Raw genomic sequence first — 24,232 nt, forward strand, 5'->3', positions numbered from 1 at the left:
TTGAAAACTGAGAGGGCACCATACTCATGCAGGTAAGCTTTTGGTAGGGCCAGGATATGTGGTGGTGAGCCTTGGACTCCAGTGAGTAGGCATGGCGCTTTGATCTTAGTGGTTTGCAGAGGTTTCTAGTACACCAGTGTATCTGCCACTGAGCCACTGGATGGAAAACCCCAAGTCAGCAAATTGTTATATTGACCTTGATGGGTGACTATGGCTTGTGGTTGTTTATCCATAGGCTAAAGACTGTTTCTCCAGGCACAAGTGACCTCAGATTCCATTATGATGTTTTACATACCTGGTAGTATGGCATTTATGCAGAGCAGGGCCATGTTTGAGGAAGTTTCAATATAGCCACATACTAAGTTGCTTCAGTCATGTCCATCTATTTGCGATCCCAGGGACTGTAGCCCACCAGGCTCCTCTGTCCATGGGATTCTCCAGGCAAGAATACTGGAGTGGGTTGCCATTTCCTCCTCCAGGGGATCTTCCTGACCCAGGGATTAAACTCGCATCTCTTCTGTCTCCTGCATTGGTGGGCAGGTTCTTTACCACTAGCACCACCCACAATTGTGGACTAAAATACAACCTGATGTAAGTACCACTTAGAAACTTTAAAAGTGAACAAAAACTTATTAAGCGCAGTTCCTTCAGTATCTTGATTGTGGTGGTGGTGGTTAGTCATGAGTTGTATCTGACTCTTACAACCCCTTGGACTATAGCCCACCAAGCTCCTCTGTCCATGGTATTTCTCAGGCAAGAATACTGGAGTGGTTGCCATTTCCTTCTCCAGGGGATCTTCCTGACCCAGGGATTGAACCCAGGTTTCCTGCATTGCAGGAGAATTCTTTACCAACTGAGCTACCAAGGAAGCCCGTATTTCGACTACACTTACCAAAAAACCAGCCTCCCAGTATAGCAGCCACGTGGTATTGATTGGTGGATATTCAGAGTGCATTTATCGAGCACCCATCAGGTGCCAGGCTCTCTCCCAGGCACCAGAAATATGAAGGTGAACACACAGAGCTCCCTGAGCATGTGGTGCTCCCATTCAAAGGCCATCACAACACAGGATGATAAGTGGTACAATCGAATCAGGCATAGAGCGCTGCAAAGCACTGAGAAGATGCCTAATGTGAATTTAGTGGAGAGAGGCTGCTCAGAAAGCTTCCATGGAGAAACAATATGTTACCTGAGTCTCCAAAGATTGGAGGAAGATAGTTGGCAACAGAGGAATAGAGAAGGAAGGAACATTCAGGAAGAAGCAGCCACCTTTTCTCAGAGGAGATGAATTCAGGGAATTGTAAATAATCTAGCCAGAGGAAAGAAGACCACAAAGGGTCAGGAAGAAAGAGTGTTCAGAGAGAAAGGTAAACAAGAACATAATGGGGAAGGATTTTAGCCAGGAAGCGGCAAAATTAGACATACATCTTCTAGAGAGAACTCCTGCTGAAGAGAGAAGCAGGATTAAAGGGACAGAGTATTGGGGCAAAGGGTGTCTGACGGATTGGGTGAATAAAGAAGAAAGAACTCATCTGAGAACCCTAATAAGCATGGAGTTGACAGGAGTTAGTGGATAACTGTGCTGTATATGGGGCTTGGAAGGAGGATGGAGGTGACAGCTGAAGGGGAAGGAAATTTGTATCGTGATTCCCATGTTTCCGATCTCGGGAACTATGTGAATCCAAAGTGCTACTGACTAGGGTTTTAAATGCTTGGTCCATGGAGCTGGGACTACATAGACATGGGGGTAAACTAGCTAATAATTATACCAATAGCCAATAGTTCGATCCTCTGTTAAACCCCAGTTAAAAATAGGGTTGGGGTTAGGGTTAGTTACTGATATAACTGGAGGGTGTGGTCTGAATACTTGTGTCCACCCCCCACCACCAAACTAAGATGTTGAAATCCTAACCCCCCAAGTGATGGTATAAAGAAGCGGGGTCTCTGGCAGGTGACAGGTCATTAAGGCAGAGCCCTCACGAATGGGATTACTGCCCGTATAAACGAGCCCCAGAGAGACCCCGTGCACGATGCAGAAGCAGGCCCTTAGCATACACCCAGTCTGTCACTGCTGAGACCTTGGATTCCCCAGGTTCCAGAACTGGAACATATGTGGCTCTTGTTCATAAGTCACCCAGCCTGTGGTGTTTTGCTATCATAGCCTGAACAAACTAAGACACCAGCTAGTAGTTACTGATGTTCTCTATGTGCCAGGACTTGTGCTTAGAGGAGAAAGGTAACTTACCTAGGTTTAAACAGCAGGAATGGGTGCTGCGGATTGCAAGCATGTTATTCTAAACTCCAAGGTTCTGAGTGATGGTGCATTGATGGGAATATGGGCAGTCACATCATACACCATTTTGCACAAACACACCAAACAGTCCTGGAACATTTATTGATATGATTAGTCATATGACAGTAATAGCTAATGAGTAATTTGAGATTATCTTTGATATTGCTTCACTTGTTAGCAAAAATAACTGACTAAAATCATTATCCTAAAGCATCTAAAACCTTTAGACCTAAGTCCAGATCTATCATATGTCTCAATATGACAAAGTTCGAAGTCAGTAAGGTTTACGTTGATCAATTGGACTGAACCCTTTATTGCTTTGCCCCTCATGTCCTTGTTCTGACCAGTTTGGATCCTACTCCTAGGATTTTCTCTTCAGTGCAAGCTTTGTCCTTGAGTTGTACTCTTGTTTAATATTTCAAGAGTTCATAAGGCCTACACACCAGACCAGGCACCATCAGATCTTCCCACGGCCTATTGACATTCATCCATGATCTGGAGCCTGCAAAGCCTGCGCTGAAGATAGCAGCATAAGATGAAAGAAACTTGGGTCACTGTATGTGCCAGGGTCCCAGCAGGAAGCAGCTGATACATTCAGAAGGAAGAGAGTTTAAAGGAAGATGACTGACATGAGTGGGCAAAGTTAAAAGATCTAACGAGCAGAGAGGGGAAGACAGAGAATAGATCTGGTTATCCAGCAGCATCCCTGAGACACCGTCTGGAAGGTGACCGTCAAGGAGACAAGTCTGCCTAATAACCCATACGTTAAGCCTAGTGTGTGTTCAGTGTTAATCTATTAAACCTCTAAGATTTAGGGGTTGTTTGTTCCAGCAGTTAACCTACCCTAACTAATATGGACGATCTATTTTTATTTACACATTATGTCTTTTATATCTGAATTGTTTTCCAAAACTATCAGGGGAAATGTATAACAATCCTCTAAAACTATAAATGAGTCTTAACAGAGATTTTTTTTTTACATAAATTGTAAGCAATTCTATCCTGAGATTACAAATAATTAGTCTTTAGATGTTCCAAACTACTGTTTTTTAAAACGACAGCTCAAAAGGGAAGAAATTGTGAGGGAGGATAAAATACTGCATTTATTCTTCCAAAATGAGATTAAAAGAAGGAGAAAATACCGTGGAACAATTGTCAAATGAATACTATAGAAAAATTCTTTTCAAGACTCCCCACTCCCATTTAAAGTCACCTCCTTCCTTTCAGTCTTCTGTCCCCTCTCCCTTCCCAAATCCAAGCGCCTCTTGCTCTCAGAATGGCCCCTGCTATCTTGGAAACACACTGTGTTACCCCAACAGGCCCTTTTTTCCTCCACCACCTCTCTGGGCTTAAGGCCTTAACTTACATTGAAACACTGCCCCTGGACCTTGCAAGATGAGTGGTTACCTATCTTGACAATTTCATTCATTCATGCACTCATTTTTTAAATAATAAAATCATTAGATACCAGTTAAGTAAAAGGTATATTCAAAAGATGTTAAGTCTACAAAGGGAGATGGATATATGGCATATATATATATGCTAAATTCTTTAATTTGAGATATCTTGTTTCCTTAATTAACAGTAATCTTTTAACATTCAGACTACCTGCCCCTTGTTGCAAACTCTGTATAACCCTACCCCCCCAGCCTCTTTGGTGCAGTTTCTCAGGGTTGCTTGAGATGTTGAAGTACCAAAATTTTCCACCAAATAAAACACAGCTCTCCACTTTTAGGTTGTGCCAATTTCTTTAGTCAACCGTTTCAACAGAGATACAGCAGAGAAGCAGATACCATAGGATAAGGCAGGAAAGGGCCAGTGACATAGAGGAGGCACAGAAAAAGTCCTACAGGACTTGAGAGAAAAGGAAAGGAAAGCTGATATGTATCCTGCGTGCTCTAAGCACTAGGCTAAGTAGAATGCATACGTTAGTTTATCTTTCTTTCATATGGCTAATTTCTTCTTGTCCTTCAGGAATTTTTTTTTTAGGAATTTTTTTAAATGTCACCTCACCCAGGAAGCCTTTCTTGACCCTGACTCACCCACTCTTTCTGCTATGCTCCCACAATCAAAGCTTTAACAAATGGTTGGGAAATTGTTACTTTATAATCTATCATCTGAAATGATGATAAGTACTTGTACAATGCTTTGTCTTTGTACATTTTCAATGTCTAATTCTGAATCTGGTGCACACCAAGCCTTCAGGGATGGATGGATGGATGAATGGATGGATGGATGGATGGATGGATGGATGGATGGATGACTGAAGTACCATTAGAGCATTAAAGGAAAAGGGGAATTGCATAAGCAACATGAAATCAGAAAACGAGAAGGTAGGCTGTTCTAGGGATTGTAAGAGTCCAGTTGGATTGTGTCATAAGGATGTGGGCAGGAAGGTGGCAGGTGACAAATGTTGAAACGGAAGATAGAAAACAGTTTGTAAGACCTTGGATGCCAGGCTAAGGCAGCTGGACTCATGCAATAGAGTGGAGAGCCACTGGGAGCTGCTAAGTCGGGAAGTAATGAGATTAGAGCCATGTTATACAGTGACTAATCCAGTTGTAATGTCTTTCCTTTTTCAATAACAAGTTCACTTTTCATCAAGAATTTTCTTTGCTTTAACCCAAAAGAGTTAACCTTATACTGTGGATTTGAGCAGCTCCGACTTTTTTTTTTTCCCAAGACTTCAAACCTGCACGTGTCTAGGCCAGCCTTGAGTACTGTTGGTTTGCAATTTTTTTTTTCAAGCAATTAGTCTTTATGCTATTCCCTAAGCCAGCAACCACATTATTTTGATGCAACTCTCTGAAATTAATTCTGAGCTGCTCTCTAAGGCCCAGCATGTGGTTACCAGCAAATGCTCACGCACAGCAGGGTGCATTGCTGGTGACTTCAATATGAGATTCTCTTATAAGGCAACATGTGCAGATAGAGAATCTGGTCATTCTTTTCACAAGAGATAATTTAAATGATACATTCAATCAGAGATACTGTCTTGGAATGTTATGAGAAATTTTTTAATACTTGATAGCAACTAATTACAAAAAATAAATCAATAATTAAAATTAGATCATCATCCTTTGACAATCACATATTATTCAATTTATCTGCCTTAAGCCAGTTTCTATAACAACACATGTGTACCAACTCAACAAGTGATGACTTCAGACCTTTTTAGATAAAAGTTGCATCTTAAAATTGTAAGGTTGTACCAGTAAACACTAAATAGGCAAGTTCAGTTGCTATTTTGTTTCTAATAATATTTATCTTCTCTAGTTTCCCAAACTCACTGCTGATCAGAAAAAATAAATAATTGCAAAGAACACAAGTTCAATAAGACAGTACTGCTGAGCTGTGTGATATTAAAGGAGATAATGGAGACTTTGATATTACCCAGATGGACTTCTGGAATCATCTTTTTAGATTCTGTATGTTCAGTAATCAACATCTCAAAAAAATACATTACTCTGAGATTGAACTATACTTGTATACAAAAAGTCCCTAGACTTGAGCCATTTTTCAGCTTTTTTTCAGTCATTCTGAATGAATTATTTAGAATGCCCATTACATGTATAACTGAACAAAAAATCTGACTCATATTCTCATTTTCCTAGTGTTTGATACCTTGACAAACTATCCTCCCTTTTCCAAAGTCCACCCTTGGGCTGTGTGAACAGACAAAGATAGCAACTTCTCCACTCTTCATGCTGTAATACAGCCTCTTCTGTAAGAATCCTAGAGCTGTGATGCAAAAAAGCACTGTGAAAGTTTTGATAGATGGATGGGTAAATAGATGCTATCCCAGAAAGTCTAGGATACCATTAGCCCTTCAACAAATGATCTCACTTTGATGGGCCTTGCAGTAAACTTTCTGTTTAAAACACAGGAAGTTCAACCCCCTTCATCTGGTCCATTCTTTAAGAATCAATAAATTAATTCCTGACAGATATATTCTGCTAAACTAGTCATCATGGACCTTGCTTCTATCACCAGTCCCATCCACAGCTGGGTATTGTTTTTGCTTTGGCTCCATCCCTTCATTCTTTCTGGAGTTCTTTCTCCGTTGACCTCCAGTAGCATATTGGGCCCTACCAACCTAGGGAATTCCTCTTTCAGTGTCCTATCATTTTGCCTTCTCATACTGTTCATGGGGTTCTCAAGGCAAGAATGCTGAAGTGGTTTGCCATTCCCTTCTCCGGTGGACCACATTCTGTCAGACCTCTGCACCATGACCCGGCCGTCTTGGGTGGCCCCACACGGCATGGCTTAGTTTCACTGAGTTAGACAGGGCTGTGGTCCTGTGATCAGATTGGCTCGCTTTCTGTGATTGTGGTTTCAGTCTGTCTGCCCTCTGATGCCCTCTCGCAACACCTACCGTCTTACTTGGGTTTCTCTTACCTTAGATGTGGGGCATCTCTTCACGGCTGCTCCAGCAAAGCGCAGCCGCTGCTCCTTACTTTGGACGAGGGGTATCTTCTCACCGCCACCCCTCCCGACCTTGAACGTGGAGTAGCTCCTCGGCCCTCCTGCGCCTGCGCAACAGCCGCTCCTTGGAGGTGGGGCAGCTCCTCTCAGCCGGTGGCCCTGACCTCGGAGTGGGGAAGCTCTTCTTGGCTGCCTCCCCTGACCTGGAACGTGGGGAAGTTCCTCTCGGCCGCCGCCCCTGGACCTCGGACGTGGGGAAGCTCCTCTGCGCCGCTGCTGCGCTGTCGCAGCCTGGCGCTCTCCATCGCCACCCCTGACCTTGGGCGAGGGATAGCTCCTCACAGCCACGCGTCTGCGCGCTCCGTCGCAGCCGGAGTGGGTGAATTTAACTCAAATGACCATTATATCTACCACTGTGGGCAGCAATCCCTTAGAAGAAATGGAGTAGCCATCATGGTCAACAAAAGAGTCCCAAATGCAGTGTATGGATGCAGTCTCAAAAAAGACAGCTTGATCTCTGTTCGTTTCCAAGGCAAACCATTCAATATCACGGTACTCCAAGCCTATGCCACTGAAGAAGCTGAAGTTGAACGGTTCTATGAAGACCTACAAGACCTTTTAGAACTAACACCCAAAAAAGATGTCCTTCTTATTATAGGGGACTGGAATGCAAAAGTAGGAAGTCAAGAAACACCTGGAGTAACAGGCAAATTTGGCCTTGGAGTACGGAATGAAGCAGGGCAAAGGCTAATAGAATTCTGCCAAGAGAACGCACTGGTCATAGCAAACACCCTCTTCCAACAACACAAGAGAAGACTCTACACATGGACATCACCAGATGGTCGACACCGAAATCAGATTGATTATATTCTTTGCAGCCAAAGATGGAGAAGCTCTATATAGTCAGCATAAACAAGACTGGGAGCTGACTGTGGCTCAGATCATGAACTCCTTATTGCCAAATTCAGACTTAAACTGAAGAAATTAGGGAAAACAATTAGACCATTCAGGTATGACCTAAATCAAATCCCTTATGATTATACAGTGGAAATGAGAAATAGATTTAAGGAACTAGATCTGATAGACAGACAGCCTGATGAACTATGGATGACAGTTCATGACATTGTACAGGAGATGGGGATCAAGACCATCCCCATGAAAAAGAAAAGCAAAAAGGCAAAATGGTTGCCTGAGAAGGTCTTACAAAAGCTGTGAAAAGAAGAGAAGTGAAAAGCAAAGGAGAAAAGGAAAGATATACCCATTTGAATGCAGAGTTCCAAAGAAGATCCAGGAGAGATAAGAAAGCCTTCCTCAGCAATCAATGCAAAGAAATAGAGGATAACAACAGAATGGGAAAGACTAGAGATCTCTTCAAGAAAATCAGAGATTCCAAGGGAACATTTCACGCAAAGATGGGTTCGATAAAGGACAGAATGGTATGGACCTAACAGAAGCAGAAGATATTAAGAAGAGGTGGCAAGAATACACAGAAGAACTGTACAAAAAAGATCTCCATGACCCAGATAATCACAATGGTGTGATCACTCACCTAGAACCAGACATCCTGGAATGTGAAGTCAGGTGGGCCTTAGAAAGCATCACTACGAACAAAGCTAGTGGAGGTGATGGAATTCCAGTTGAACTATTTCAAATCCTGAAAGATGATGCTGTGAAAGTGCTGCACTCAATATGCCAGCAAATTTGGAAAACTCAGCAGTGGCCACAGGACTGGAAAAGGTCCATTTTCATTCCAATCCCTACAAAAGGCAATCCCAAAGAATGCTCAAACTACCGCACAATTGCACTCATCTCACACGCTAGTAAAGTAATGCTGAAAATTCTCCAAGCCAGGCTTCAGCAATACATGAACCATGAACTTCCCAATGTTCAAGCTGGTTTTAGAAAAGGCAGAAGAAGCAGAGATCAAATTGCCAACATCTGCTGGATCATCAAAAAGGCAAGAGAGTTCCAGAAAAACATGTATTTCCGCTTTATTGACCATGCCAAAGCCTTCAACTATGTGGATCACAATAAACTGTGGAAAATTCTGAAAAAGATGGGAATACCAGACCACCTGACCTGCCTTTTGAGAAACCTGTATGCAGGTCAGGAAGCAATAGTTAGAACTGGACGTGGACCAACAAACTGGTTCCAAATAGGAAAAGGAGTTCATCAAGGCTGTATATTGTCATCCTGCTTATTTAACTTATATGCAGAGTACATCATGAGAAACGCTGGGCTGGAAGAAGCACAACCTGGAATCAAGATTGCCAGGGGAAATATCAATAACCTCAGATATGCCGATGACACCACCCTTGTGGCAGAAAGTGAAGAGGAACTAAAAATCCTCTTGATGAAAGTGAAAGAGGAGAGTGAAAAAGTTGGCTTAAAGCTGAACATTCAGAAAACTAAGATCATGGCATCTGGTCCCATCACTTCATGGCAAATAGATGGGGAGACAATGGAAATAGTGTCAGACTTATTTTAGGGGGCTCCAAAATCACTGCAGATGGTGATTGCAGCCAAGTTAAAAGATGCTTACTCCTTGAAAGGAAAGTTATGACCAACCTAGATAGCATGTTAAAAAGCAGAGGCATTACCTTGCCAAGAAAGGTCCGTCTGGTCAAGGCTATGGTTTTTCCAGTGTTCATGTATGGATGTGAGAGTTGGACTGTGAGGAAAGTTGAGCACTGAAAAATTGATGCTTTTTAACTATGGTGTTGGAGAAGACGCTTGAGAGTCCCTTGGACTGCAAGGAGATCCAACCAGTCCATCCTAAAGGAGATCAGTCCTGGGTGTTCATTGGAAGGACTGATGCTGAAGCTGAAACTCCAGTACTTTGGCCACCTCATGCGAAGAGTTGACTCATTGGAAAAGACCCTGATGCTGGGAGGGATTGGGGGCAGGAGGAGAAGGGGGTGACAGAGGATGAGATGGCTCAATGGCATAACTGACTTGATGGACATGAGTTTGAGTAAACTCCGGGAGCTGGTGATGGCAGGGAAGCCTGTCATGCTGCTATTCATGGGGTCCCAAAGAGTCAGACATGACTGAGCGACTGAACTGTAGTCATCATGGTTTCACTTTCTGCTCCCATGAGCCTGCATGAATCTCTGCCCAGTTTGGTTGACTGATATTCACAAGTATTTTTAACTTCTCTTGAAAAAAGAGCTCTCTCAGATCCTCTAGGTTACTTAGAGTCAAGGATGCACATGGGTATTTGGTATATCATCATTTCTACAAACTCTGTTTTTCTACACACAATTCATATGCACATAAATAGATATACAGGTCATTTTAAAAGTTCATATCTGAAAGAAGATTGAAAATATTTTTATAACATTCCAGTTAACTCCGGATAATCAGAGGGATTATCTATCACTTAATTTATCCTAAAAAATCTTTCATTCTAATACCTGCTCTAGGTAAATATTTGCTTTTCTGCCATCCAGGTATTCGCTATATAATCAACTTATTGATTGCTTTGCTGACACTTAATTCCCTTCATTTTTATTTTTTAAGAAGACTGTTCTGAAACTCAAATACTTTACTACTTATTATCCAGAAAAATCTAGAGTAGGTTGCCTTCCCCCGGGAGAAACTTGTCGATTCCCGTTATGAATTCAAGAAGGAGCTGAATTTTGTTCACATCTCAGTTCCTTCAATATTCCCTGTATGCCACAGAGTCCTTCAAAACATAAATTCTCTTACCAAATGCTCTGCTTCAAGGGAAAGTTTATGAGCTGTATGTAGTTCTTACCTCAGTGAGTGCAAAGCTATCTATTCCATAGAGGCATTAACAGGATGTAGAACAAGATGTTTCTTTGGGTCCCCACATGATGATTTAGTCTAATGTAAATTTCTAGATCCAAAGTCCATGATGAAAAAAACATATTCAAGTCCCAAATATTTCCTTCTACCATGTTAGGTTACTTGTGCCTATTATATTCTCTACATATACTCCTTATGCCAAAGTATTATAAAATATTTTAATAAAGTGGTTTACATTTCCATAATAACAGTTATCCTAATTCATGTCAAGTGGTATGAGATTTCATAAGCCATGCTTTGATTACACTACCAGAACCCAAATCCTCAGAGGTACCCAGAGCATCAGTCAGCTGCTATGGGAGCCACCTGAAATGGGAATGTTGAACCATGTCACCATTGCAGCTCTGAGCGACACATGCAACCCATGACTCTAGTCATCCAGAACAGATGACACCATGGCATTGTTGACCGCTTCTCACAGAGGCTGAAGTCAGCAGGATGCTCTTATGGACGGCAGGGACTCTTCCACCAACGATTTCATCCCTGTTCTTCTTGAGCCTCAGCAAAATAATGAAGCATTTGGGAGCAAATGTACAACCCAATAAACCATAGCTGGATGCCAAGATTGCAAATATTTCCATGGCCACTTTAAACTTGCCTTTGGTGCTCAAGTTAGCAGGGACAAAAGAGATCCAGATGATAAAAAAAGACCCAGCATTCCAAAGGTGATGCATTTTCCTTCATAGTAAATATCCTGTGGCAACTGGCATGCCACAGAGGTTTAAGAAAGTACAGTAAGGCCAAGAAGACATCCATCCCAAATATAGAGCACAAAAATTCTACAGAACTTTCATTACATTCCAGAATAATCTTTATATTTTGAGATACCATGTTCTTGTACACCCTTGCGGGGTTCAATGCTAAATAGGCTATGCATATGCTGATCTCACCTAGAACAGAGGTTAACACAATATTTTTCCGATAAAGAGGGCAGATGGATATAAGTCGAGTTTTGGATTTGGAAATTCTGTAGGCTGAAAACAGTGAAATAGTCTTACCAAGAATGCAAGACAGGCAGAGAGAAAACCCCAGTGCCAGAGTGATCTGACGGGCCATGCAAGACCTGCTGTGGGGCTTGCCAATGAAGAGCATGGAAGACAGCAGCGTGATGACAAGAGAAACCTGGGTAAGAGACCTCAGCTCCCGGTCAGTGGCCATCACCAGCGGAGTATGTCTGTGCATCACATACACAGTTGTGACTGCCAAGACCACAAGTGCCCCAGAGATGGAGAGAATGACAAGCGCGAATCCCAGGGCCTCATTATAAGCAAGGAATTCCACTTCTTCAGCACACACTCACTCCTTTGTGCATTGGACCAGTAGCCTTCACCACATTGATCACATTCCCTTTGACCTAATGAACAAAGAACAGAGGACGGACTGCAAAGAGATCCAGTTGTCCCCATCAGCTGTGAATTGCCCAGAAGAACCAAAGGCCTCATACTGGACTCACTGAGATTTCTTATACAGAATATATATATATATATCTTTAAAAAAAAAAAAGCAGTGATAAAATGGTCTTAGAGTGTGCAGCTAATAGTAAAGATTGAGAATTCATTTCAATTTTGGAAATTCAGTCTCCCTCCTTGATTTCAGCTGTTTCTGCATGGAGCTTTTTAAGTAAGATGCCTCTTTCTTTCTCCTATAATTATCTAATTGGAAAGGGTGGCATATCCCCTCACAAACCTAAGAACAATCCACAAATCTGTGAGAACATTAAAGCTATTAAGGTAAAATGAGGTTTGTGACAGGGATACAGTTGATTATTATAAAATATGAGTGTTTTCAGCCTTCCATTCAACATCTTCCTTACCTACTGAAGACAATTTGTTTTTGCCCACTCAGCCTTCCCCTCTTCACCCTCCAGATGCAGATTTGATACAATAGTCAGGCAAAGGTTGAGAACTAGAAGAAAGGAAATAAAAACAGCAACCATACTAGCTGAGGTTGAAAACACTTGGAGGACATTTAGCTGAGCAGAGACTCTAAAGAAGAATATTGTTGTTTAGTCATTTTAATTGTCTCCTTTTTTTTTCATTTATTTTTATTAGTTGGAGGCTAATTACTTTACAATATTGTAGTGGGTTTTGTCATATATTGACTTGAATTAGCCATGGATTTACATGTATTCCCCATCCCGATCCCCCCTCCCACCTCCCTCTCCACCCGATCCCTCTGGGTCTTCCCAGTGCACCAGCCCTGAGCACTTGTCTCTTGCAGCCAACCTGGGCTGGTGATCTGTTTCACACTAGATAATATACATGTTTCAATGCTGATCTCTCGAAACATCCCACCCTCACCTTCTCCCACAGAGTCCAAAATTCTGTTCTGTACATCTGTGTCTCTTTGTCTGTTTTGCATATAGGGTTATCATTACCATCTTTCTAAATTCCATATATATATGTGTTAGTATACTGTAATGGTCTTTATCTTTCTGGCTTACTTCACTCTGTATAATGGGCTCCAGTTTCATCCGTCTTGTTAGAACTGATTCAAATGAATTCTTTTTGATGGCCGAGTAATATTCCATGGTGTATATGTACCACAGCTTCCTTATCCATTCATCTGCTGATGGGCATCTAGGTTGCTTCCATGTCCTGGCTATTATAAACAGTGCTGCGATGAACTTTGGGGTGCACGTGTCTCTTTCAGATCTGGTTTCCTCGGTGTGTATGCCCAAAAGTGGGATTGAAAAATATGGAACGCTTCACGAATTTGCGTGTCATCCTTGCGCTGGGGCCATGATAATCTTCTCTGTATCGTTCCAATTTTAGTATATGTGCTGCCAAAGTGAGCACTAATTGTCTAACTCTTTTTGCAACCCCATGGACTGTAGCCTGCCAGCCTCCTCTGTCCATGGGATTTCCCAGGCAAGAATACTGAAATTGGTTGCCATTTCCTTCTCCAGGGGATCTTCCCAACCCAGGGATTGAATCCATGTCTCCTGCATTGACAGATGAGTTCTTTACCAGTGAACCACCTGAGAAGCCAAAGGAGAATATTGCTACAGAAGACAAATTTGAGGTGAATCTGTGGTGGATTATGAAATGTATCTCTTCACCATTCTCTGAAAGATACAGGTAAAGACTGGAATTTCCTCTCAATCACTTCTGACTGCTAGACTGGATTTCTCTTGACACAACTCTGCAGAGTCTGGGGTACATGGAATCCCCTGAGTAGTTCAGATAATGTGTTTTCTTTTCCATTTGGGGAAAATTTTCCATTTTTAAAATTTTCTTTTAACTAAATTGCTATTGAGGACCTTTTGGCAAAAGACAAGTACAATTTGTGTTATTTTTAACAGAAGGTAGCAATAAAAATAAACCTGCTGCAAGATGCTTCATAAGGTTAAGCCTACCAAGCCCAACAAAAATTCTGGCCAAGAACAGCAATTCAGCAGGTTGTAGTGAACAATCCATATAACAATAGATACAGATTTTACCTGTCCTACAAACTTTGAGTAATTATGGTCTTAAACCAATTTCCTTTAGGGATGTACTTTTAGATCTCTTATTTCTAAATTAGAGATAAGTCTGTAAAACATAGAACTGTAATTTACTTATTACTAGTTATTCACTATTTTTCATAACTAATGTTTAATCTATTTCAGAAATTGAAATAATTTTAAGTATTCATGAATGAATTGAAATTATTATAAAAGTATTATAACATAATTTTAAGGATTCATGAATACATGAATCCATGCATTCATATTTAACCTCTCATTTTAAAAACTTTCCTCTCTGAAATTCATGAATTCTGGTCTTCTTTCCAAATGCAGCAGCTTTAGGACTAAAACCCAAGGTTGTATTTTTTTCACACTGCACAGAACATCCAATAGTTTGATGGACCATAATTTTTGTGATAAGTTGTTCACATCTCTTTATAAAGAAGGCTCCCAAGGCCCTCTTTGCCAAAGTATATTTAATCTACTTGCATTTTAATGTCAGTGAAAAATGATCATCTCTACCTGGTTCCCGTGATATGCGTCCATCAGCACAGGGGATGCAGTCGAAGCAGCATATTGGTTCCCCGCGACAAATCCCCTTCCGGGTCCCAGGCTGACACACATCAGTACACACTGGGTGGGGAAGAAAATACAACACATTACAAAGCCCTTCATCTCTACCACCTGCCAAGCTATGAAAGTTTCCACCTGGATTTCTGTGGACATTTTGTGATTTCTTGGAAAACCTAGGCTAACTGGGCAAGAAAAACAGGCAGGACTTCCCTGGTGACACAGCGGATAGGAATCCACTTGCCAGTGTAAGAGACAAGGGTTCGATCCCTGGTCTGGGAGGATTCCACATGCCACGGAGCAACTAAGCCCACACACAACTACTGAACCTGAGCTCTGAGTCCGTGAGCTGAAACTACCAAATCCTGCACGCCGAGAGCCTGTACTCTCCAACAAGAGAAGCCGCCACAGTGAGAAGCCTACGCGCTACAACAGAGTAGCCCTGCTCACTGCAACTGTCTGCACACAGCAACAGACAAAAATAAATAAATAATAAATAAATAAATAAAATGCTTTAAAAAAGAATAATAAAGAGAATAATGATCTGGAACGCCTAGAGGAATTTGCTAATAGTCCTGAAGTTGACTCTAGAAATGGGATTCTAGAAAAGTCCAGTGGTTGCTTCTTAGAAATTAGCAAAGCTAAACCTAACTTTTTCTGACTTTGAAGACTCAGACCAGGCTCCATGTCCATGGGGTTCTGAGGAGAGGACAATTTGTCAAGCCTCTTTCTGCTTGAGGGGAGACCCCAAAAATCATCCTGAGTGCCTGAGAAAGACTTTTCAGCAAGGTCATCCCAACATAGCCTGAGTATCATTCAGAGTCAATACAAAACAAAAATGAAAGATCTTCTCCATAAGGAAAATTCCACGGCAAAAAGGAAAAATGGGCGAGGCACAGCACTGAGATATTTTCTCGTAAAAAGAGTTTAGAAAACTCTGTGATAAACATAGTACATTGTACATGGTTGTGCACATTGAAGTCCATTATAAGTGCAATGTTTGTAAATTTAGATCTTAATGTAAATGAGGAGCTTCCCATTTAAAAAGGAGATGAGGTGTGTTTTTCCATTAAACAAAGATTCATTTTGGAAAGTGAGAAGATTCATTTTGGAAATCAGAATTTTACTGTGTTGAGTTTTGCAAGATAAATCTGATTAGATAACAATGGAAAGTAGAAATCTCTGAGCTCAGTTACAGTATATAAGATTATTTAAATATGTATTGTCAAACATAATAGATTGGCTTCTTGTAAGTTGTGTGTGTGTGTGTGTGTGTGTGCGTGCGCGCATATGTGTGCGTGATCACAGAATGACTGTATTTCCTCCCTCCTGATCCAACGTTCTAAAAAGTGTTAGCGTTAGTCTCTCAATCGTGTCCGACTCACTGTGACCCCATGGACCATAGCCCACCAGGCTTCTTTGTCCATGGAATTCTCCAGGCAAGAACACTGGAGTGGGTTGCCATTTCCTTCTCCAGGAGATCTTCCCAACCCAGGGATCGAATCTGGGTCTCCCACATTGCAGGCAGGCTCTGTACAGTCTGAGTCACCAAAAAGAGCTCTCTATAAACATTTCTTTGAAAATCATCACAATAAGTTGATGCCTTTTTGTTCTCTTTCTGAGTATCCCTTCCCTTCTCAGCCTCATGATCTCACTTCCAACCCACTCACCTCACTAAAATGTTTCATGTCATGTCTGACACATTCTCCTTTCTCTCTCTTAGATATCTGGCACTCTTGATCAACTCCTCCTTGAAATGCAGGCTCCCTTGGCTTCCATTGGGTCCTCTTTATTTATTGTGTTGGTTCCACTTCCTCTACCTACCTCATCACTGCTGGCATTCTTTTGGCTTTGGTTCTTGCTCTTCTTATCTTTCAGTATAAAGCAGCTGATTCATTCTCTTCTCTTCAACCAGCACCTCTGTACATGAACTCCCAAATCTTGACTCTAGCACCAGCCTTTCCCACCTAACCTCTAATTCCATACCCTAAACTTCCAACATGTCCCTGCTCTGAAATTCCATCCTCACCTCAAATTCAATATGTCCAAACCTATCCCCATTTACCCAATTCCTCCTCCCCAACTCCCCATTTCTGTCATTGACACCACCAGTCTCAACCGTCATCTCCAACCATATTTTCTACTACTTGCCCACATGAACCTTCACTCAGGCCCACCTGCTCACCAACTTCCAGACTCAGTTTATTATCATGAGTTAAATCATGCCTACGCCATCTACTAAGTGTTGATGCAGGAGACTTTCAAGGTCATTTCATCAGCAAATCCAGTGGATCCTACTCTTGTTCCCTCTGGTCTAATTGAAACATGGCAGATAGAATAATTCTTTAAATTTTAAGTGGGATCATAACTCTCCTCTGTCAAAACTCTCCATGGCTCACCATTTCACTCAGAGTAGAAGCCAAAGTCCTTCAACAGCCCCCAAGGCTCTATGTGACCTGACACTCTTTCACCCCCTCACCTCCTCTTTCACCCCCCTCACCTCCTCTTTCACCCCTCTCACCTCCTCTTTCACCCCCTCACCTCCTCTTTCACCCCTCTCACTTCCTCTTTAACCCCTCTCACCTCCTCTTTCACCCCTCTCACCTCCTCTTTCACCCCCTCACCTCCTCTTTCACCCCCTCACCTCCTCTTTCACCCTCTCACCTCCTCTTTAACCCCTCACCTCCTCTTTCACCCCCTCACCTCCTCTTTCACCCCCTCACCTCCTCTTTCACCCCTCTCACCTCCTCTTTCACCCCCTCACCTCCTCTTTCACCCCTCTCACCTCCTCTTTCACCCCTCTCACCTCCTCTTTCACCCCTCTCACCTCCTCTTTCACCCCTCTCACCTCCTCTTTCACCCCCTCACCTCCTCTTTCATCCCCTCACCTCCTCTTCCACTACCCTCTTGCTTTCCAGCCACACTGAACCCTTTCCTATTCTTCTAAAATACCAAAGACACCCCTACCTCAGGGTTTAGAAGTTGCTGTTTCTTCTGTATGGAATGCTTTTCCCCTAGATTTAATGCATGGATTCACTTTCTTTTCAGTCTTGTTCAAATGTCACCCCAGTGCGGGCTTCCCTGATCACACTATGTGAAATTACACTTCCCCCCAGCACTTTACCATAACCCCTACTATTTTTCTCTCCTTAACATTATCACCCATTAAAATACTATATCACTTACTTATTTATCTTATATTTGCTTCTTTCTTCCCACTGAAATGTTAGTCCTGTTAAGTACGAATTTGTTCTGTTTTGTACACTAACACATCCCCAGCTCTTAGAACAGTGTGCATCACATATAATGTTGTGCTCAATAAATACCTGTTCAGTTAATTAATGATTAGATTATGTGTGTTGCAAGGGCAGTAGTCTTTTGGTCCTTTTGCAGTGCTTAACACAGAGGCAGACTCATAGTAGATGCTTAGTGAATTTGTATTGAATTACATTTGAACCAATTTCATTATACAAGTACAACCCTGGGAATTTCCTAACGACCTACTGGTTAGGACTTTGTCTTTCACTGCAGATGGTGCAGATTCGATCCCTGGTCGGGGAAGTAAAATCCCACAAGCTGCATCGTGCAGCCAGGGAGAAGAAATAAATAAAATGTATTAATATATATAACTCTAATTTTAATAAAGATAAGAAAAATAAAATTACTATGCCCTAATGAAATGTTGTTAAAATAGAAATCTACTGGTTCATTTCACTCCTTTTCCACCAGTTTCTAGTAGAACAAACATTCTATGAATTTTGTATATACAAGTAGCAACATCTCTTTTTTCATGCAAAACATTATATTGAGCACCTGCTCTACAACTAGCTCTAGGAATACAAAGGGAACAATCTCAGGCCCCATTCAGGGAAGAGAGTTCTGGGCCACAGAAATTGGTTTATACTCTAGGCCTAGAGCAACTCTGTCTTTCTGCAATGATGGAGTGTCATATACTGTATTGTCCAATATAGTAGCTTGTAGCCACACATGCGGTTAAGCACTTGGAATGTAGTTAATGTGCTAAGAAACTAAAATTTTAATTTTATTTAATTGCAATTAATTTTAATTTTAAAAGCCACATGTGGCTAGGGATACCTGTTTTGAACAGAGAAGCTCTAATTCAAAGAAATAAAATGCAGAAGAGAGCTATGGCCCCTACAGTGGCAAACACTAAGTGTTTACTTTTATCCTGCCATAATGTATTCAAGGGCTTCACTGGTGGGTCAGACAATAAAGAATCTGTCTGCAATGCAGTAAACTTAGGCTGGATCCCTGGATTAGGAAGATCCCCCAGAGAAGGGAATGGCTATCCACTCCAGTATTCTTGTTGGAGAATTCCATGAACACAGGAGCCTGGCAGGCTACAGTCCATGGGGTGGCAGAGTCAGACACGACTGAGTGACTAACACTAACCATGTATTCAAGAGCTGCTTAAGGCCGGGCTAAGTAAGGGAGGGAGTAGTATCTATGTATATATGTATGCATGTATGTACGAGTATATATGAGTCTGTATATGTTTACTGATACCATGGAAAACCAAGGACCAAAGAAAAAAAGAGAGAGAGAGAGAGAGAGAGATAAAAAGATGCCCTCGGTATCTGGCATAGCACAGGAGATCAGGAATCTTAATTTTCTTGTCACATATTTCTATATCCTTTCTCAGTATGATTCAGAAGACTATTTAGGGACCTCAGACCTCAGGCCAAAAGGGCCATACAAGAAGAGAGGAAATACATGAACAAGAAACAAGATGTAGAAAGATATCCTCCCCCCAAAATAGTCTTGCAGCCACAAAGAAAAAAGTGCTGGCTGTCCTGACACCCACTTACAACTCTCTCTCCCTCCTGCTGGTTCCTCCAGCAGATTCACATGGAAGATTAAATTGCCAATGCCCTTCTGCCACCCTGTTGTTTTACTGTAACACTACAGGTAAACAGTAAACTATAATATCAAAGGACCTACAGTCCTACCACTAATATTTCACTCAGGGTAAAAAGTTCAGCTGCTTGGTAAGTGATGAGGTTTCCCGTGAACTTCCCCCAGGGCTTCACCAGGTATTATCTTTACATTATATAACCAGGGGACCCAGTCTCTCTTTTAAAAGCTTCTCCTTTAAAATGTTCAGAGCTGCAGTTCTGCATATCAAAGCCCTCCTGTTGCTATAGGAGGTAGAAGGATTAAAACTTTTATAATTATTCATGTGTTAGTCACTCAGTCATGCACAGCCCTTTGCGACCCCATGGACTGGAGCCTGCCAGGCTCCTCTGTGAGCCTACCATTAGGGTAATGCTAACTGCTAAATTATGAATCTCTCCACAGTCTCTGCAAAAGACCAAACAGATTTTTTTTTAATGTAAATAAAACCACACATGACCCACTACTTCAGCTTCATAAAGAGCCTAAAAATACTACGAATTTCAAAGTAATTAAATTCCAGCAAGCACACCTCTAGAGAGCCCTCTTCATCCCTAGATGTATGGAAAATGAGGGAACTCGGGAAAACTGTGCAGAAAACAGTAAGGGGGAGAAGACAAGCTAAGGTTAATAGAGAGCAGACAAAATCATTCCTAGAAATAAAATGTCAGGTTATAGGGCAAGGTCTTGAAGGTGGGACTCCAAAGGATGGTTTCACCACTGTGATGGGACCAGAAGGGGTACAGAGGGAGAAGTACCTTTTCTGCAATGTGACAGGAAGGGTAAAAAGTAAGAAAGGAAAACTAAGAACTCTGTAGAAACAAAAGTGAACCGTAAAATCCAAAGTCAAGCTAAGCCTTCACTTTCCACAAAAAAAGTCATTCCTTAAATAAACTGCTCTTCACTCTACTAAGAAAAGAAGACAGTCTTGAAATAGAGATTTGTGAGCCACCCAAACCCATCATCCTTATCCAAAAAATAACCAAAAATGTAATTGTGCCTCCATATTCATTTACTCTAGGGAGAAAGCAGAAAATGAAAACCAAAACATTATAGCAGAAGAGGATGTAGAGAGAAGGGAGCCCTCCTACACTGTTGGTGGGAATGTAAATTGCAGCCCCTGTGGAGAACAGTGGGGAGATTCCCAAAGAACTGAAAAACAGAGCTACCATATGACCCAGCAATCCCACTCCTAGGTATATATCCAGAGAAAACCATCATTTGAAAAGATACACGCATCCCGGTGTTCATTGCAGCACTATTTAAAATAGCCAGGACACAGAAGCAACATAAATGTCCATCAACAGAGGAATGGTTAAAGAAAATATGGTGTGTGGGTGTAGATACTCACAATGGAATATTACTCAGCCATTAAAAAAGAACAAAACCATGCCATGTGCAACAATATGAACGGACCTAGAGATTGTCATACTGAGTGAAGTTAAGTCAGACATAGAAAGATAAACATCATATTATAGTGCTTACATATAGAATTTTAAAAAAGGGTACAAATGAACTTATTTACAAAATAGAAGTAGGGTCACCAATGTAGAAAACACACTTATGATTACCAGTGGGGGTAAGGGGAGGGTGGAATAAATTGGGAGATTGGGACAGACCTGTACACACTACTATATATAGAATGATAACTAATAAGGACCTGCTGCATAGCACAAACAACTCTACGCAGTACTCTGTAATGACCTATATGGGAAAATAATCTAAAAAAGAGACAGTGGTATCACTGATTCACTTTGCTATATGCCTGAAACTAACACAACATTGTAAATCAACCACCCTCCAATAAAAACTTTAAGAAAGCTAAAAATAGAGCTACCATATGATCCTGCAATCCCAGTCCTGGGCATATACCTGGAGAAAACCATAATTCAATAAGATACATTCATCTCAGTGTTCACTGCAGAAAGAGAAAGGCAAATACCATATGATGTCACTTACATGTGGAATCTAAAATATGACACAAATGAACATATCTATGAAACAGACAGATACAGAGAGCAGATCTATGGTGCCAAGAGGGAAGGGGGGCGGAGGGAAGGATTGGGAGTCTGGGATGAGCAGATGCAAACTATTATACATAGAATGGGTAAAAAACAGGGCTCTACTTTATAGCACAGGAACTATATTCAATATCCTGTGAGCAACAATAATGCAAAAGAAAAGTACCTGTATATAAAACTGAGTCACTTCACTGTACAGTAGAAATTAATGCAACATTGTAAATCAACTATATTTCAATAAAAAATAAATATTCCAGAAAGTTAAAATTCCTCTCTAAAACACAGACACAACCATTAAGCAGAAGAATACTGCAATAGTTTAAACAAATATCCTAGCACTTCAATTAAATATTCTCAGAAAAGCACTTGGAGATGTGATATTTTAAAGTTTAAAACATAAGTGGATTTGAGAATGGAAGAAATGAAAAAGGTTCACTTATCTCAGAAAAGAAACTAAAGAAAAGCCAAAAGTATTTCAGACATTAAGATGAAAGTCAAAAGATGTTCAAAAAATACATATTTGAATAAAAGGTTAACAAGGAGCACTGAATAAAGGCAGGAAAATAATAAAGAGAGTAAGGATGAAGCAAAGAAAAAAACAAAAATTATCAGAGACAAAATGAATGAAAACAAGAGAGACAAAGGAAGTCAAATATTCTGGAGTACTCAAGGAAAAAGAACAAAATCACAGAACTAATATTTAAAACTATAATCCAAAAAAGTTTTTCAAAATATCTGAATCTATACAGAAAAGATATGCATTATATTTGGAAAAATTAGAATAGTCAATTCTAGGTTTCTGATATTCCATAGCATCTGAAATAACACAGAAATGCAGTTCTCTCTATATGTAAACAAAATAAGATATCAGAATAACTAACCTCTGATGACATAGTGTTCCAAAATATTGTTGCAATCTTAATCATCACAAGTTCAAATTTAGAGTGTGTGACTATATATTCTCCAGCCTTTACAAAGGCGACCTCTCCATTATCATCTAATCGCCAATTTAGAATATCATAATATCCAGTCACATCTCCATTATCATCAATTTCTATTCTCATTCCATTATGGGTTGTAAACTTAAGTGTCTTCATATACTACATTAGCTAGAAAAACAGGGAGAGGAACAACACAGGGAAAAAAAACAATTTGTAAAACTTTTGCTGCTTAGAAAATAGGCTTTATAAAGAAAATAATCTCAAAACTCGTATCTAATTCATGGGACTGAATTTTTTCCTTCTCTATATCTTTGCTGTCTAATACAACAGCTTCTAGCCACACATGAAACCTGAAAAGCAGCTGGCCAAATCAGGATGGGCTACAAGTCTAAAGTACAAACAGGGCTGCAAAAAGTTAGGCCAAAGAAATGTAACTTCTCTCATTACTAATTTCAAAAAATTATTTTTATATTATGTTACCATGATCATGACCACAGGTTAAAATATTATTTGGGATTAAATCAGATATATTATGTTTAATTTCATCAGTTCCTTTTTATTTTTTAATTTGGATACTAAAATTTTTTAAATTACCTGTGTGCCTTTTAAGTTTCTATTGGCTAGTAATGATCTATACCAAGGTAAAGTGATGTCTGATATTTCCTAATACTTACATACCTAGAGGAGAGAGACTAGTCCCTCTTCGATTTTTTCACTGATAGGTACCAGTCTGTCCCACTACCACCGTTCCCTTCCCCGTATATCAGGGCATAGATGAGGGAGTGGCTAACTAATTGCCATAGAAAAATTCAAGGCGGTTTCCCAGGAAGTGGCCCTCTGAGCTGGGTTTTAAAAAATGAGTAGCAATTTGCCTGACAAACACTGGGATCAAGGAGATTCTAAGCCAAGGGAATGATATATGAGACAAGGCTGTGCCAAAGAGGCCATTGCCAAGACTGCAACAGTAGATGGAGTTGAGTGTGCACCTACAGAATGATTCCGTAGACATAAAGAGGAGCCCCTAACAAAACAAGACCTCTAGTACTCTCGCCTCCCGCCAGCAACCTTAGCTGGGGTAAGAGCATGTGTCCTGTAGTAAGAAGGTAACCAGTCTGAGCTGAGATACATCCTGTGCCCGTGGTTTTCGTCAGCTCCACCTGCTGGAGGCCTAGTCTGTTTTCCAGCCAGAGGCCTAGTCTAATCCCTACTCTCCACAAACCAGAAAGATGAGCAATATAGCCGAAAGAGCCTGAATTATTGTATGATGACTTGGAGTCGTATTCTGGCTCTGTCAAATGACGTAAGCTTGGACAAGTCGTATATCCTAACTAAGCATTAGTTTTCCAGTCCATAAAAGAAGGGAAATCATTCCTGCCCTACCTCTGTCATAGGGATTACGTTAATATAGCTGAAAGGTTTTAGTAAGTCAGTATACCAAGGGAGTGTAGTGAAAGTCACTCAGTCGTGTCCGACTCTTTGCAACCCCATGAACTATACAATCCATGGAATTCTCCAGACCAGTATACCAGAGTGGGTAACCGTTCCCTTCTCCAGGGGATCTTCCCAACCCAGGTCTCCTGCATTGCAGGCGGATTCTTTACCAGCTGAACCACCAGGGAAGCCCACACCAAGGGACATATTATAATAATCACAATACACTTGCCCTTTTATCCCTCCCTCTTTTACTATACACTGTTCTCAGTCAACATGACAACTACATCAGAATTTGCAACAGGGTAACATTTTTGCCTAGTCCATTGAGGAGAGACTTATTTTTCTTTTCCAGTCT

The 24,232-nt window shown here is 41.0% G+C and overlaps 1 protein-coding gene and 1 non-coding gene across 2 annotated transcripts in view; one reads left to right on the plus strand and one right to left on the minus strand.

The window, feature by feature from the left end:
- Nucleotides 1-24,232, plus strand: part of LOC139034858 (serine/arginine repetitive matrix protein 2-like) — a 120,812-nt gene that overhangs the window by 45,886 nt on the left and 50,694 nt on the right. Inside the window, exon 3 of the mRNA XM_070467087.1 lies at nucleotides 6,697-7,133. Coding sequence (XP_070323188.1) covers nucleotides 6,697-7,133 — 437 coding nt within the window. The remainder of the gene's footprint in view (nucleotides 1-6,696; nucleotides 7,134-24,232) is intronic.
- LOC139034977 (U6 spliceosomal RNA) lies at nucleotides 13,241-13,347 on the minus strand. Its single transcript, XR_011487538.1, has one exon. It is a non-coding gene; the product is annotated as a U6 spliceosomal RNA (small nuclear RNA).

Source organism: Odocoileus virginianus, chromosome 4 (assembly GCF_023699985.2).
Source record: "Odocoileus virginianus isolate 20LAN1187 ecotype Illinois chromosome 4, Ovbor_1.2, whole genome shotgun sequence".
Taxonomy (NCBI): Eukaryota; Metazoa; Chordata; class Mammalia; order Artiodactyla; family Cervidae; genus Odocoileus; species Odocoileus virginianus.